The sequence below is a fragment of the Pelobates fuscus genome, chromosome 3, assembly GCF_036172605.1.
Source record: "Pelobates fuscus isolate aPelFus1 chromosome 3, aPelFus1.pri, whole genome shotgun sequence".
Classification (NCBI taxonomy): domain Eukaryota; kingdom Metazoa; phylum Chordata; class Amphibia; order Anura; family Pelobatidae; genus Pelobates; species Pelobates fuscus.
In genome coordinates this window covers 420,830,407-420,848,461 of record NC_086319.1, presented here as the reverse complement: position 1 = coordinate 420,848,461, position 18,055 = coordinate 420,830,407, and the positions used below count along the sequence as shown (strand labels likewise).

Here is an 18,055-nt window from a genome sequence, read left to right as displayed (position 1 = left end):
ATCATTGTGACAGTTTTGTCAGTGTTTAGGAAGAGTTTGTTTTTTGCGATCCACTTTTCTACCTCTGTAAACTGGTCTTGGGGCACAGCCTCAAGCTGCGGTAGATCGGATTTTCTAGCATAGATTATTGTGTCGTCTGCGTACATGTGTATATTTGAGGATTTGCAGACATTAGGCAGATCATTTATAAAAAATGTATGTGGCAAAAGCAGCCACTTTAAAACTGTGTTTCTTAAATGTGTGTTTACCGCTTTAAGAACCAAGCGTATGTATGTGTAATGTATTTCAGGTGAACAATAGCGTTCGTATGCTGGCGGCATGAAAACCGCCAGCATTCATGCAATAGTTTCACGAACAGTGAATTTCAACACTGTTCGTGAAACGAACAAACTACCGAAGGGAGACCACACACAGGAGGTCGTGTGGCTCCCATTAAGGATTGCAACATTGTTGGTGCCGTCGTTCGGCTACCGACCACGCGGCGGTTGGCCATCTTTGATCCTTTGTTAGCCCCGCGGTATTTGGTCGTCGAGCGCCTGGAACTAAAATCGGCTACTCAACGGCATGAATACCGCTGGACTTCCAAGCCGTTCGGGAGCCCCGGTCCTTCGGTAATGTGTTTCCCTAAGGTCAATCGGTAGTTTGAATGTAACTTAGAAATAATGTGGGTTTCGTGCGGCGTTCGGTTATTTAGGCTGGGATCTGAGCGGTACTTTCACGAAATGTGCGCTCAGACCCCAGCTATCTACCGAACGTCCATTCGTTTAAATCTAACGAATATTATAAAAGTTATGCATTTTCATGTAAAATATTGGTTTGGCTGTACGGAGGGATAATCCACATAACTGTATATTCTAGTGGGAGTATCCCTCTCGTACAGCAGTGCATGATGGGAGAAATGTCCAGGTTGATCAGTTCCCCATGTAGTCCCCTACTGTACAACCCCTGTAATGTCAGTAGGGAAACCCCTTGCATGGGGAATTCCATAAATACTGTGACCTGTGATTAAAAGCTCAGTTGACTCCCAGCCTATGTGTCGTCTAGTTCTTGGGAAGGAAGGATTCTTGTAACGCTACCGGGTTATTGTATGCTGTACTTATTTGCCTGGATTATTTTATGCTGTTCCTGTTACCCAGCGGAGATACTGTGGATTATACTACCTCTCCGCTACAATGTAAATAGTAGGGGGCCGAGAATGGAACCTTGGGGAACACCACATGTGACTGGGAGAGGGAGTCGCTGTCAGAAATGGACACATATTGCGAGCGATCCGATACATACGATCAAAACCAGGTTAGCGAGCTATCACCAATACCTGTGTTTTTGAGTTTGTGCAGTAGAATGACATGGTCTACTGTGTCATAGGCCTTTGCAAAATCAAGGAAAATAGCTCCAGTTAGGTCTCCTTGTTCCATGCCAGTTTGGATTTCATTGCAAACTTTTAAGAGGGCAGTTGTAGTGGAGTGATTCTGGCGAAAGCCCGATTGATCAGGGGTCAGATAGTTTGATTGTTGGTAATACTCAAATAGTTGCGTATGGACACATTTTTCTAAGATTTTTGACAATACAGGGAGCAATGATATTGGGCGATAGTTAGAAACCAAAGTAGTGTCACCACTTTTATGGATAGGCACTACTCTTGCAGTCTGAATGAATGGTGACATTCATAGTGTGAGGAGGGAATGGTGACATTCATGGTGTGAGAAGGGAATGATGACATTCATAGTGTGAGTAGGGAATAGTGACAAATAGTGTGAGGAGGGAATGGTGACTGTTCTGTTCGCTGGACTTATATTTTGTTGCCATCCTGAACTTTATTAGTAATGCCATTCGCCTAAAACGGTATACAAACTAAGATGAACAGACTTTACCCAGCTAGTTCATATACAGAATGTTTTACCGAACATTTCGTGCACCCATTGTGCCATCAATTGACCTATATGACACTATTCCAAACCGCAACTCTGAGCGTTCTAAGTAATTTACTGGGTGGCCGTCGATTCGTATGCACGAACATGTGGTGGCGGCCATCTTGTTTTGTCGAACTTATCCAGCGGGGCTTGGTCATTGAGTGTCTGGAACTATTTTAGGACACTCAACGGCCCGAACACCGCTGGGACTTCAAGGACCACTTAGATTCGTCCTAATTCATCCGAAGGAGGCATCATTCGGTAAAAACAACACACAAACTAAGAGGCACACGACTACCTTAAAGATATTGTTCGACATTTTGAACTGCACGAAAGAGACCGGCTGCACCAGCTGAATTCATGGAACTATTCTGGGCAGAAATGGGACTTCTATATAACTTTTGAATCCCTGAACCGATCTGGGTGATTTTTGAATATGTTGTTCCCCTAGATCGGGGCTATCAGGGGAAGTATGTTTTATGGGGTTATTATGTGATTTTGGGGTGTTTCCAGAAATGTATAAAAATTGTCCTTTTTTCATTTGGAGATAATTGAGTTGATACAGTAATTTAGAGACATGGGTTGGCCCATAACGTTGTCAAGTGTGACCGGACAGGGAGGGGGTAACCCTCAAAGTTTAAAGTGCAAAGAGAGAGAAAAACTGTCCTTATAGAGAAACCCAATATAGGGATGTTAGTATCAAAAGAAATATAGAGCAGGTATAGTATCCTGTCGCAAGAGATATTACAATATCATACTTTAATAGGGTAAATAAACGTCAGTTCTGAGTGGCAGTAGGTGCTGGTTACCTCTTGGCTGGCACACAGACTTACTGGCATTAAACAAAACGGGACGTGTGGGTAAGGGGGTGGTACTATGTTGATATGTTCTAAAATCACATAGTCCTAAACACATATAGAAATAACAATAGACAGTAGACAAATAAGTATTAAAACTACCCTATCATTGCTCATAGGCTGGTCCAGATTACTGGTCAGTGGCAGTAGGGTAATAGTGTGAGGAGGGAATAGTGGCACTCATAGTGTGAGGAGGGAATAGTGACAGTCAGTGTGAGTAGGGAATAGTGACACTTATAGTGTGAGGAGGGAATAGTGGCAGCTAGTGTGAGGAGGGAATAGTGACACTAATAGTGTGAGGAGGGAATAGTGGCACTCATAGTGTGAGCAGGGAACAGTGACACTAATAGTGTAAGGAAATAATAGTGACATATATAGTGGAGGAGGGAAGATTTATAAGCAATGTGAGTAGTGAATAGATAGTTTATATACATGTATACTAGGATTGTATGTTTAGTGTGACAAATGTTCCTTACCCTGGATGTTTTCCACAAACTCCTGGAGAAGTGTGGAAGCTGGCCTCCTGCCAAACGACTATGGGCCCGATACATTGTGACAAACTCACTATTTTCCCTCTCTTCGAAAGACATTTCCCTCCTAGTTCGTGGTATACAGTTTCCCGAACACAAATACATTTCCCCAGTTCAGCAGTTACAATCTACTGAACACGACCACCCTCTGGCTCGTTAACTGTGTGGCCACCATTCGTATAATCGAACAACACGTGCTGGAGAAAACGGCAGCCATCTTGTTGCACGAACGCAGGCAGCTGGACTTGGTCGTTGAGTGTCTGGAACTATAAGTCGGACACCTAACCTCGCGGTAAAATCACACAAACGCCTGCTTCTTTCCACAAAAAGGGAGGAAAGCGCTGTTTGGTAGGATGAACAAGGCGAACAATCGCTACCTATGAGCCAGGGGAACCGCTCAACAGTTTGTTCGTATGGGAACTCCCGAAAGTGATCGACCGCAACCACTATTTCTCTGGAACTAATTTGGACAGATTCGGCTGTGTTAGTGGGATCTGAGCGATATTTGGACAACTTGGGCACTCAGATCCAGGCTACCTGGAGATATAATATTTGTGGGGGGTTCCTATATGTGTTATATGTATTTTTAATATTTTATGTTTTAAATTTTGTAACTCTCGTGCCTGGGAGATAATTAGTTTAAGCAAAGTACACTATATGCCCCGGCATATGTTATTTGGGCAAAGAAAAAAAGGTGGAAGCTACAGGAAAGACACTCAAAAGATGGGGTTAACCCACAATGGACTACCAGGGTAGTAACAGGAAAGAGGAGACAAGCTATGAGTGCCCTTAGTGGATCAAGATATCATTAAAATTTAACTTTTAATAGTACGAAAAATATAAAACAATTGGAGGAAAAGATAAAAAATATTGAAAATAACTTTTAGTGAATTTACAGTAAGTGTAAATGTATGTACAGCAAAACAAAAGAAAAGAACCAAAAAATAAGTGCTAATCAAAATGTGTAAGCTAGATGGTGAATACACGTATACCTATATTATAATGGTATATTTGTGCACATAGTATCGCGGCACATCTGTCCCAAATTGCAATGTGGGTGACATTCGATACTTCAAGTAGTGTGCAATTCGGAGAACACTGAATTGGGGTCTAATGGGCAGCTGCTGCCGAGTTTCTGAGCATGAATCAGCCCTGTGACCTGTGAAAAAAATCGAACACTGAAAGTGCTGGTAGGTAATCAACCCTGTGACCTATGTAGAGAGAGACCTATACTCGCTGTTAAGATATCCAGCATACTTATTGACAGGTCTACAATGGTCACAGTGCAGATATGGTTCCTTCTTTATAGTGATAAATTATACATAAATGAGGTGCTGTACAAATATACACTAAAGATATAGCTACATTAGATACATAAAAACACAGAGGACCTGTTCATAAGTTTTCAGGATACCTCTGGTATAAGTAACTTGCAACAAAACAAAGTTGCAGTAAGAACTGAAATAGTAACAGTAATGATTTACTTGGTAAACGGAGTGGAATGTTGCCACCAACTGCATATGAGAAATGGAGCTAAAATAGCCCAAACTAAACCACAATAACTGTTATAGCCAGCAGACACAGAGGGAGGGGGTAGTATCACGATCGAATGTGTACTGAAGGGGAAAGAATAATGCACAATGGCATAGATCTACCCCACAATATAGTCTGCACCAGTCATAACAGGAGTGGTGAACAGGATCCTTCAGAGAGTGCAGTCATGTTGATCTAAGGACCACACACTGAGCTGTTGCACTGAATCCAATGGCCCCTGACGCGCGCGTTTCGTCACAACTCATCAGAGGGGAACCGATGTGAGGTGAGTATCAGCTATTTAAAGGTAATAGGTAGAGCTTATAGGTGGATTCAAACGAGACCCACTGATTCTGATTGGTCGGTCACTAATTGTCAGTGATGATGATCACTAATTGAATAAGTATCATCATTAACCCTGTAGGGTCTGTAGAGGAAACACATGAATATGATAATACATATGAATAGATAAATGTTGCAGTTGAAAACTGATAAACTGCCACAAACTTATGAGCGAAAATGACTCAAAAAGTAGAGACAATTACATATCAATGGAGGACTTAAGACATAATAAAAACACTAAGAAATGGTGTATATAATGTCTATATCCCTGTGATCGTGGAGTGCTATAAAGATCGGTTTTAACCCCTTCAATGCTGATCAAGGGGTGAAAAAAATAATAATACAGAGGAAAAACCAGACTAGGATAAAAAATAAGACCATATGTGTAATCTAATAAGGGATTCTTAGTCACAAGGGGCAAATCTTGTCATGAGCATTAGTATACAAAAATAAATACATACGCTCTATTGACTAAATGAATCCTAATGTGAATGAATGAATGGAGTGAAGGTGAATTCTTCATTTAGACCGCCTGGAGTGAGAGTTTTAAATTCATAAATCCACCTGGACTCTTTACGAAGAAGTATGTGATTGAAGTTACCTTTCCTGGAGTTTAAATTAACTCTTTCCAAGACCTGAAAAGATAGATGATTAGGGTTTCCATCATGGAAATTTCTGACATGCATGGCCACTGGAGTACTCAGATGTAGATTTTTAACAGAATTCACATGTTGCAAAGTGCGTCTCCTGAGTTCTTGGTAGGTCTTTCCAATATATTGCATGCTGCAAGAGCATGTGATGACATATATGACGCGTGTAGTACTGCAGTTTATGAACTGGTTGATTTTAAATTATTTTTGTGTATTCGTGCACTTAATCAATTTGGACTGGTTTATGAAAGGACATGCCTTGCACCGTCCACATTTATACATTCCCACGGGTGCAGTGAGCCAGTTCTTGGAAGGTGTTTTTCTCTCAAAATGACTGTGTACCAGAAAGTCTCTGAGGTTTTTTGACCTACGAGCCGTGATGTTGGGATATGCCACTGCTTCTGGTTTTAAGTCAGTGTCATGTTGTAGGATTGGCCAATGCCGAGTAAATATCTCTTTGATAGGTTGCCATTGCTTGTCGTAGGTTCCTATACACCTAATCAATTGGTTAGGTGAGGTGACTTTAGTAGAATGAAGGCTGGAACTTCTGTCTTGAGAGAGAGCCCTCTGAAAGGCCTTTTTGAGGATCTTGAAGCGTGTCCTCAAAATATCTGCTTCGGCTTTAAATGACACTTCATTAGAACAGTTTCTCCTAGCTCGGAGATACTGTCCATATGGAATTCCAGCTTTCAGGCGGTAAGGGTGGAAACTGCGCCAGTGGAGAAGGTTATTGGATGCAGTGCTTTTCCTATACAGCTCAGTATCTATTGTGCCATCCATGTTCAGTAAGATTCTGAGATCTAGAAATACCAGTTGTGTTTCATGAATGACGTGTGTCAGTTGTAAACCAATATCGTTGTTGTTTAGCACCTTCACCATGTCAGAGAAGCTAGAACAAGAACCGGTCCAAAAGATTAAAATATCATCAATATATCTCAACCATTTGTGTATATATTGAGAAAATTGGTTAGTGGTTGTGTCTTTGAAAAGGTTCTCCTCCCACCATCCCAAATATAAGTTCGCGTAGCTAGGGGCACAAGCCGTGCCCATAGCCGTACCGCGAAGTTGTAGGTAGTACAAACCGTCGAACACAAAGTAATTATGTGTTAAAACGAACTCCAAAAGAGTTAAGATGAATTCAATTTGCTCGGGGTTGTACTTAGTAGATCTGTGTAAGAAGTAGGAAGTGGCATATAATCCCTTGTCATGGGGGATGTTATTGTACAATGAAACCACATCCAGACTGGCAAGGAGTGAGTAGGGTGGAACCTCTAAGTTTTCCAATATCAACAAGGTATGTTTTGTGTCTTGTACATGCGACTCAAGTTTTGTAACAAATGGATGGAGGAGTTGTTCAAGAAATTTGCTAATTTTTTCAATTAGAGAGTCGTTCCCAGAGACAATGGGTCTCCCTGGTGGGTTAGTTAGGGATTTATGAACTTTGGGGAGACAGTAAAAGGTTGAGATAGTGGGATTGTTGGTCGGAATCATAAATTGATATTCCTCCTTTTTGATTAGTTCATCCTCCAAAGCTTGGGTGAGCAAGATTTTTAATTCGGTGAGGAAAGTAGCTGTAGGATCCTGAGGCAGTACTTGATATTGAGTATTATCTTTAAGATGTTCAAGACACATATCGATGTACTTATCTTGGTCCATAAGTTCTATATTTCCTCCTTTATCCGAAGGTTTTATAACCACATCATTGTTCTTACTGAGTTCTCAAGAAGTGCTTCACGTTCGGCTTTGGTTAGGTTATCAGGAGCTTCTGTAGGAGGGGGGAGGGAGTCCAAGGCTTTGGTAGTCATTTTTACAAAGAGATCTATATTTGATACATCTTTAAAATTAGGGGTGTACCATGAAGGGGGTTTACATGTAGTGAGGGGTGGGTTGTCATTTTGTTCCTCCAGGAGAGATATCATCGTTTGAACGTGTTGATAGTCTTCCTGAGTGATACCGAATTCCCTGGCATGTTTGTGCTCCTGTCTTGTATGGATAATGTTAAGGGCGAGTTTGCGTCAAACCAGTCAAACATATTGGTCGTAGGTTATTTGGGCAACCCGGAGCTCTGTTCCAGACTGCCTAATGTCAGTTCTGTACATAACATGTATTACAAAATGCCTTTTGTAACTGTTCCTTTAAATGACAAATTGCCCTGCTTCCCTGGATTATGGAGGAGCCTATTTGCCAGCCTCTTCCCCCATGACTATGGACCGGGTGTGTATGGCCCTTTAAGAACAGTCTGTGAGCATATTGGGGCTTATGGACTTTTTATGGGACTGGTGCTGGCCCTTTAAGCACATTTTTGAGGCATAGAGAAAATTGGGACAATGCCCCTTTAAGACGGTGTCCCCAGACTTGTTTGGGACACTGCCCCTTTAAGCCTGTGTCCCCAGACTTGTTAAAAGTACTTTGTTCCTGGCTTCTTTACACTTGGCTCAGAAAAAAGGGATTACTGAACCAAGTACCACACAGGCGGACCACCCAGAAGTGGAAGTGTGCAGGCAATTTACCTCCCAGGTTGGGAGCCTGCTGTAGGTAAATTGCCGAACGCTGGGTGGCCGCCGTTTGCGCAAATGAACACGTGGCGTCGCCATCTTTGTTCATTCGAACGAGGTCAGCGGTGTGTGCAGCCAAATTCATGGAACTGAAATCGGCTACACATTTCCGCGAACACTGCTGACCCTTACCTTCTACCATACTGAACTTTCAGCCGCAGAGACTAAGTCCTGTTCGTTTTTTCAGCCTGAAATAGACCGACTGCACAGCCCAAATCTATGGAACTGTTTTGGGCATGAAAATGTGCTTGCAGTGGGCATAAAGGACTTCCAGCTAACTTTTGATCTACTGAATGGATTTTTATGATTTTTGAGTATGTTTATATTTAAACGATGCTGATTAATAATATTTATATACAGTAATAGTACAGTTTTTTATGAAGATTGGATGTGTGGTTTTAAAGTTATAGTACATGTATAAAAACAGTATTTTTCCTGCTTGTGATAATTATGTTAACCCATTGTGTATCATAATTATATCACAGGCAGAGGGGAGGATTTTGTGTGTAATTGCTGGGAGTGTTTTCTGTAATGTACGTGTGTTATTGGTTGTTCTGTAACACCCTGTGGGTGGTCCTATCTAAGGGAAACCTGCATAAAAGAAAGCCCTTTGGTGCCAATTAAACAGAATGACTTGTCCCTCTAACTTGCAGCCTCAAATGTTTGTAGGGAACAGCTATAATCACTACAGGGATTGCTATGCTCTGCATGCTCCCTTTGCTACTGAGCTCTTGTTCATGATTCTGCTTCGCTCTGCAGAATGAAGAGGCTCACCTACTGGAACCTGGAGCCTGGGCATAGGTCCAGGGTGGATAGCAGACGGCGAGATCCCAGCCCAGCAGCGGCGGTTCGTGGAGTCTGCAGTACTTATGGTGTCTATGCAGTGCTTATAGTGTCTACAATGCTGATGGTCCTTTGGTGAGCGCTAAAAGCATCCTTTCTACGGTCCAACTTCCAGCCAGCCTGGAGGCAACCGTAACAATATGTCCATCGTCTGCACGAACTGCATGCTGGCAATTAACAAATAGAGCTTCTCCCTTGTAGGTAAGGGGAAGTGTTGTTGCCCCCTCTGTCAGTTTTCTAAGCCCTCCCTAGCCTCAATATTGCTTGCAATGGGGATTGTTGTTGTCCCCTCTGTTCCTCAGTTTTCTGAGTCCCCCCCCCGCCGGAGCCTCAATATGTCTGTTTTTTTTATGTTTTCCAGACCTTGCTCCCTTCCCTCGCCAGCTCAAACTGCGTGCATGCCAACTGTGACTGGGCACTGTTGACGTTGGGTGGAGGCATGGAAGACAGAACGTGGAACCGGTGAGTAAAAGCCTTTATTTGCAGGTTTTATTGCCAAATGCTAGAGGGGGAGGCTTAATAGTAGTGCCCATTAGGGCATTTTAAAAAGAAAAAAATTGCAGCGCCTCAAAAGACCTGGAGTAATCCTTTGATGAATAATATATAGTTTGCAAATGATTTATTTGAGGAATGGACACACTTTAACACATACTGACATAGATATCTAGAGTTCTCAAAGTGTTTTGAAAAGAGTTATTTTTGCCGTAATAAGTTTGTTTTTATAAAAAAATGTAAAGCTGGTCTAAAATGGTCAGTGTGGCGAAAGTAACCTTGCGACTGGCTTTTGGAGGAGCCCGTTTGCCAGCCTCCTTCCCTGTGACTATGACCCCTGTAATGAACTGTGGGTAAAGCTGTTTGTGCCTTTTGGACTTGTATGCCAACACTTTGAACTTTCGAAGCAGTTCGAAGCGGCACTTCAAACTCCCGAACAACCGCACGAATTAGAGGCCACCCTGGAGCTAGTTAACACCTATTAACAACTCAGAACGTTTCTCACCGCAAATAAATGACTTCCAGGAAATTCCTGAACCTCCTGAACTGATATGGGTGATTTTTGGATATGTTGGTCATGTTTGATATGTTTGTGGGGTTTTATGTGTTTTTGGGATACTTTTGGAATATATGGGAAAAGGTGTGTTTTTCTGTACTTGGAGATAATTGGATTAGATTAATACAGTTTCTGATCCAATTATCTCCCAGGCCCAGGGGAGGGATTATCTGTTTATGTATGGGAGTGTCATGTATTGTAACACTGTTTTCATTGGCCTGTGACCTTGTAATTAAGTCTTCCATCAGGTCCAGGTGGGATTGCATGGGGATTGTCATAAAAGGCCAAGTGTGGTCCCATTAAAGTCAGTCACTTCACCCTCAACACGCAGCCTCGTGATTGTAGGGTACAGCTATACGGCGGCTAAGGGACTACGGTCCCGGTGTGGTACTTATAGTACTCAAGGCAACTAGGAAGCAGAAATTGCCGGAGGCACCCAGTCGGGGTGCCAGGTGGTCCGTCACAGTCAGCACACAGAAATATAGACACAGCTACACACAATTACTGAAACATACACACACACACACAGAATCACTGACCCATGTACACACACAGTGACACACACACAACAAAACATACATAAAACTGATTTGTAAACACACACAGTGTCACAAACACTGAAACATACTTAGTCCATGATTTGTAAACATACAGTGGCATGCACACACATCATCACTGGCCCATACACCCCACTAGTCTTTTTAAACTCTGCCCAACCCCCCTTCCCTCTCTTTCCCATCATTTGAAATTAATTTGATTCACCTTTTCAAACCCTTCTCTGCTAACATTGCCGTTATTTATCGATGCTCCTGTTGTGCTGAACGCTCCTGGAGGAAGTCTCGCACCCAGTCAGACTTTCTCCATTATAGATTCATATTGTGTTCATTCAGCGCAGCCCTTGCCCTCGCTAAACAGTCATACTTTTCCTCTCTCATTAGTTCATGCTCCCGCAATCACAGGTGTCTCTTTGACTTAACTGTCTTCTTCGCCCTGCTGTGGCCACCCCACAAACTAACCTTACAGCCAATAGCTTTGTATGCTACTTTACCGCTAAGATTGAACAGCTAAGGAAATAATTTTCCCCACCTTGCCGTTCTCTTTCTCAACCACACGTAGATCCTGCCTTTCCTACCCTTCAGACTTTCTCCCTGACTACTAAACAAGAGGTGGCTGTGCTTCTTTTCTCTCGCTCCACCGAGGGCCAGATTAAGAGCCCAGTGGGCCTGGTGCTGACAATTATGATGGGCCTAATTACAGAATCTTATCGAACAAAAACACTAAAACAACCATACCTCCCAAGCGTCATGTATCTAATTGAGATGGTGTTGGAGGGAAACGCAAAGGATGCAGCTATGAGAAAACACATACTCTATGATAATCTCTCTCTAATTTATGCTTTCATCTTTTAAGCAAATCCATACCCCCTAACAGCAGTGTCCAGTGAAGCAGGAAGTCAAAGTGCAGGGTAAAAGGTGACCAGACCTGCTAAATGGGGTGAACATGCCCAATATAGGAGGCATGTCTGTCCAAAGAATTGGAAGGCCAGCCTGGCATGAATGCATGTCAGGCTGCCTGCCAATCAATCATGCTGTCCAACTAAGGGCATACTATGTAGGCAGCACCCGGAGCGTGACATAAATGCATCAAATGATGCACCTACTCCACGCTTTCTAAGGACTGTCCTCTAGCACTCACATGTCCACTTGTCTCCTTATCGTCTTACTAGCAGGCAGAAGTTCCAGGTATTTAGTCTGGGACAGAGAAAAGGTGTATGTAGTGAGTGTAGAAGAAAGGGGACATGCCACAGTGTTAGAGAAACCAAAATCTGCATTACCTAAACTAACTTTATTGTCAGCCAGTCCACAAGTTTTGTTGAAATACATCCCTTTTAAGCTTCCAAACTTAAAGGGACACTATAGTCACCAGAACAACTACAGCTTATTGTATTTGTTCTGGTAAGTAGAATCATTCCCTTCAGGCTTTTTGCAGTAAACACTGTATTTTCAGTGAAAATAACTCCTTAGATGGCTGCTAGATGTGCTTCCTGGGGCAGTACTGCCTAGTGTGCAGCACTGCCATTCAGTGTCTCCACCCTCTGCATGCAGACACTGAACTTTCCTCATAGAGATACATTGATTAATTTTATATGTATGAGGAGATGCTGATTGGCCAGGGCTACGTTTGACTTGTGCTGGCTCTCCCCTGATCAGCCTAGTTGACAGTCTCAGCCAATCCTACGAGAAGCATTGTAATTTGCTCAGACCACACCTTCTGATGATGCAAGCAGCTGCAGATTACAGAATACAAGTAAGATTTTACTATATTTAGGGAGGCAAGGGGGAGGGGGGGTGGGCTAGATGGTGGTTTTTACATAATAGGGTCAAAAACACATAATTGTGTTCCTGACCCTAGGGTGTTTCTTTAAGCAAGAGTATGTGAAGAGTAGTTAGGGTTGCAACCCTTCTTGGAAAAAAATTAGCAGCCTTAATAATTTGTATAATTAATTAGTTATGCGTGACATCACATGATGTAAATCACAAAGAGTGACATAAGAGAAAATTCTGTAAAATCACCAACAAACTACTCACAGTTTGATTCTGCTGTATAGATGAATTGCTCCCAGTGTCTCCCTGTCTAGCAAGTCACCCAATGTCTCAGTGTCCCTATGTATCACAGTATCAGTGTCCCCATGTCGCCCAGTCCCCTGGTCTCCCAGTGTTTCAGTGTCCCCATTTCTCCCAGTGTCCTCATGTTTCAGTGTGTCCCCCATGTCACTAGGATACTAGGGGACAAAGTGAGACATGGGGACACTGAAAAACCCTGGGACACTGGGAGACATGGGGGCACTGAGACACTTGGGAACACTGGGAGACATGGGGGCACTTGTGAATACAGACATGGGGATACTAGGGAAACATGAAGATTCTGGGAGACATGGGGACAAAGAGACATGGGGACACATGACACTGGGGGACATAGGGACACTGAAACATTTGGGGAAACTAAGACACTAGGGACACAGAGTGGGAGACTAGGGGACACTGAGACACTGGCTGGGAGACATGGGGACACTTGTGGACATGGGGACACAGAGACATATGGACACAAACACTGGGAGACTTGGGGACACTGGAAGACTTGGGGACACATGGGGACTCTGAGTCACTAGGGACACTGAGAGACATGGGGACACAGATACTGGGAGACTAGGGGAAACTGGGAGCCACGGGGACACCGAGCCACTAGGGACACTGGCTGGGGGACATTGGGAGACATGGGGACACAGACACTGGGAGACTAGGGGAAACTGGGAGCCATGAGGACACTGAGCCACTAGGGACACTGGCTGGGGGACATTGGGACACTGGGAGACATGGGGACACTGTGTCTCTAGTGTCTCTGTGTCCCAATGTCTCAGTATCTCCCAATGTCCCTATGTCTCACAGCATCCCCATGTGTCTCAGCGTCCCCATGTCTCAGTGTCCCCATGTTTTCCAGTGTCCCCAAGTATCTCAGTGTCCCCAGGTCTCCCAGTGTCCCCTAGTGTCTGTGTCCCCATGTCTCCCTGCTGCCTTTCCCCCCATCCCTTACCTGAGCTGTAGAGCTGCTGTCTGCTACTCTCTGTGCTGTGTAGTTGCTCCCCACACGGATCAGTGAGTAGTAGAGAGAGGCAGGGATATGCTGTAACTTCCTATTCCTGCCTCTCTCCACACAAAGTGACCCCTACTGGCCGGTTCTGCTATTGCAGAGTAATCTCCGTTTATACTGAGAAAAATACCTGCATTTGTATTGCTGGTATTACTGCAATAACGGCATGGCCAAGCAGCCTCAAATACCGGCTGTGCCAGTAAAATACCAGTCAGGTTTTTTTTTGTTTTTTTTTAAATGGGCCTATTCCATGGGCCTGGGCCTGGAGCTGCAGCTCCACCCTGGCTCCACCACTTGCCCACTCGATCCTGTCCCATCTCACCTTATCAGATCTCTCTCCCCATGTCTTGTGCCTTCCTTAACACACATCTTCAACTGCTCTGTCTCGTCTAGCGTGGTCCCTGCTTACCTTAAACAAGCCACTGTTGTACCCATCCTGAGAAAAACATCTCTTGACCCGTCCTCCCCCTCTAACTATTGTCCCATATCCATGCTCCCTTTTTCCTCAAAGCTTCTGGAAAGATTTGTCTTTACCCGTATGTCTCACTTCCTCAATTCCACCTCTCTCTTTGACCCTCTTCAATTTGGCTTCCGCCCTCTCCACTCTACTGAGACTGCTCTTATCAAATTCACTAATGACCTAATCGCAGCTAAATCCAAATGCCATTACTCCATACTAATTCTTCTTGACCTCTGCTGCCTTTGACACCGTTGATCATGCTCTTCTTCTTCAAACTCTTCAATCACTCGGTCTCTGTGACTGTTCTCTTGTGGTTTTCCTCTTATCTCTCCCAAGACTCATTCGGTGTCTCCTTTCCTAATGATACCTACTCCCCTCTTCCTGTCTCGGTTGGAGTCCCCCAAGGCTCTGTCCTTGCTCCCCTTCTATTTTCTCTTTATACTGCCTCTTTTGGCAAATGTATTACCTCTTTTGGATTCCACTACCACCTGTACGCTGATGACACCCAGATATATCTCTCCTCCCCGGACCTCTCCCCTGCCATCCTGCAATGTGTCACTGCTTGCCTTTCTTCCATCTCTGACTGGATGTCCTCCCACTTTCTGAAACTAAATCTCTCTAAAACTGAGCTCCTCGTCTTTCCTCCTCCTAATACTGATCCTCCTCTTTTGCTCTCCCTTCAAGTGGTATCCACATAAGTCCATCCTTGCAAGCGCGCTGTTTTGGCGTCATAACTGACTCTGGCCTCACCTTTGAGCCTCACATCCATCTTAAAATCATAGCCCGCATCCACCCCTTTCTTACGCAAGATGCTACCAAGGAGCTTGTCCATGCTCTAGTAATTTCCTGCATGGATTATTGTGTCCCTCTCCTAATTGATCTTTCCAAAAGCCGTATTGCCCCTCTATAGTCTGTAATGAATGCAGACTGATTTTCCTCTCTAGTCGGTCCTCTCACACCTCACCCCTCTGTCAGCCCTTACATTGACTTCCTGTGTCCTATAGGAGTCAATTCAAAGTGCTAACCCATACCCATACCTATAAAGCACTCCTATTATATCTCTTCTCAGATTCATAGGTATGCCCCTTCTTGGTCTCTCTGGACTGCCCATGACCTTCTCCTGTCTGCTGCTTGCACCTGTATGGCCAACTCATGCTTGCAGGACTTCTCGTGGGTGGCTCCCTTCCTGTGTAATTGCCTGCCTACCGCCATCAGACTCTCCCCTAGTCTTCAATCGTTTAAGAAGTGCCTGTCTCTTGCTCTCTCCTAAAGGGCAGCACTCTACTCTCTCCTCCAGCTCTGCTTAATTAATTGCTATTTCCTGTCCTAATGTGTTTTATACCCCAACTCCTATAGACTGTGAGCTTGTTTGAGCAGGGTCCTCTTCAACCTATCGTTCCTGTAAGTTTTCTTGTAATTGTCCCATATATAGTTAAATCCCCCCTCTCATAAATTGTAAAGCGCTACGGAATCTGTTGGTGATATTAGAGGGGGTTACAGGACACACAGGCCTGAAAATGCACAATGGGGCAGTAAAACGCGTCTTTACCTGTTTAGCCAAAAATGTTTGCTCCAACCCAGCAGGAATTTAATGAAAGCAGATAAGGGAATAAGAGCGGCCTATAAATAAATCTTCAGTTACTGGGACACAGAGTTTACTCACTCACCTGCCAGTGCGTATCCTGCCGGCGTGATCTTAATATTGATTCCCTCGGAGATAATGCCTTCTGGAAAGATTTTAGCCATTATTTCTCCATAAAGTCTTCCGAGTCCAGCACCTGTGAAAAAGGGACCATTTCTTAATTATTTCATTGTGTTCTGTTGCATTTGACCATGTAGCGATGCACATGGTAAAAAAACGTTCTTGTTTCTGTTAATGAAGGACTCGGTATTTGGCTCAGAATACCACACTGTGCACCATCTTAGTTCAAAATTAAAAGTTACTCCAGTTTTCCCAGTGACACGGGGGTCTTACATTTGCTCTTTGATGAGTTCATGGGATCGCATTGTATTATGTTAAATATCGTATAGAGCTTTACTGCGGCAGACTGACATTGAGTGCTGCATTGATTATTAAGATTATTTTTTCCCAATGCACAATGAACTTAAACCAGGAAACATATTTGAGCATATGGTGGGGAAGGGGGCACCAAGTTCCACAGTCTAAAGTAGGGGTGGCTGCTAATAATTGCCAATGGCAAAGTTTACTGCTAAAAGATCCTGCTAAGTGTGTAAGTGTGTTTACCCTAATGCATTAACATAAAAAGAATGGAAAAAAAAGTGCACTACGTACATTGAGTATGCTAAATGAAAAAATGTTGAATACTGGATAAGAAAAGAAAATATAAAGACGTACCGATATAAAAAACCTGCAGCCTGTCAGGCCTGTGTACTCACCATATACAAAGACCGGGAGGAAATATCCTGCGGGGATGATCATCGTATTTGCTAAGAGCAACATAAAGAACTGGAAAACAAGAGAAAAGATCTAGGTTTATGCGACGAAGTGCCCTTCGCCACTTGGTCCTGGAGAGGCCTGCTTGCCAGCCTCTTACCCTGTGACTATGGCCCCTGGGAGATTGTGCCCTTTAAAAACATTATTTGGGCATATTGGATTGTTACACACTTTTTCTGCCCCTTCAACACCTTAAGGACACATGACGTGTGAAATGTCATGATTCCCTTTTATTCCAGAAGTTTGGTCCTTAAGGGATTAAATCCATGAGAAAATGTGCCTCTTCCCCTCCCCCGTTTCCTGTCTATTGTTCTCCAGCAGGGCGTTGTCCCAGGGACACTGCCAGACCAGTTTAAACTGGCTGCTTTGTCCCTCCTCAATCTCTCCTCAGCCCTTGCTTAACTTTAACCCCATGGCAATTTTATTCTGTTCATGGGATCTGAGCGCTCAGATCCATCCAAGCTATCTGGGGATAGGTTGAATGTGGGGGTTCTGTTCAGTATAATAGGAATTATGTATTTTTAGTGTTGTTGTAAATGGAGATATTCCCTGTACATGGAGATAATTAAGTTACCACACCCACTTAAGCCAATTATCTCCAGGATAGAGGAGAAGATAGACCGGCTGCACAGCCTAAATCTGTGGAACTGTTTTGGGCAGGAAAGCCAGGCTTACAGCCGGTCAAATAGGACTTCTTTTGAACCACTGGACCAATTTGTATGATTTTTGGATATGTTTGTATACTGCTTATAGAAATTGCATGTATGGTTTGGAAGTTATGAATATTGTATAAAACTGTATATTTTCCTGCCTGTGATAATTAAGTTAACCCATTGTGTACAGTAATTATATCACAGGCAGAGGGAGGGTTTGTGTGCCTTGGCTGGGAGTGTCTGCCTGTACTGTTCTGTTTTGATTGGCTGATGTAACTGCATGTCCTGTATCCCACAAGGTCCACGTGGGTGGTAACCTTGTGGGAAAACTTGTATAAAAGAAAGTCCTTTGGTGCTCATTAAAACAGTTCTGTTCCTGTTTGACCCTCAACACGTAGTCTTGTCTCGTGATTGGAGGGGAACTGCTATATTCACACTGGGGATTGCTATACTTGTATACTCCCCTGAGCTCTAATCACTTAGTGTTTTTAAGAGCTGTTCCTGATACGCTCTCCTGGAGCAGAGGTCTTTCCCACACGGTCCAATAGAAGGTACTCGGTCGGAGTACAGG

General features: G+C 43.6%; 1 protein-coding gene across 1 annotated transcript in view; it reads right to left on the bottom strand.

The window, feature by feature from the left end:
- The window catches only part of LOC134603721 (chloride channel protein ClC-Kb-like), an 83,128-nt gene that overhangs the window by 19,289 nt on the left and 45,784 nt on the right, over positions 1 to 18,055 (bottom strand). The window contains exons 12-13 of the mRNA XM_063449900.1: positions 16,774 to 16,843; positions 16,044 to 16,154 (exon numbers count right to left, since the gene is read on the bottom strand). Of these exons, the coding sequence (XP_063305970.1) occupies positions 16,044 to 16,154; positions 16,774 to 16,843 (181 nt within the window). The remainder of the gene's footprint in view (positions 1 to 16,043; positions 16,155 to 16,773; positions 16,844 to 18,055) is intronic.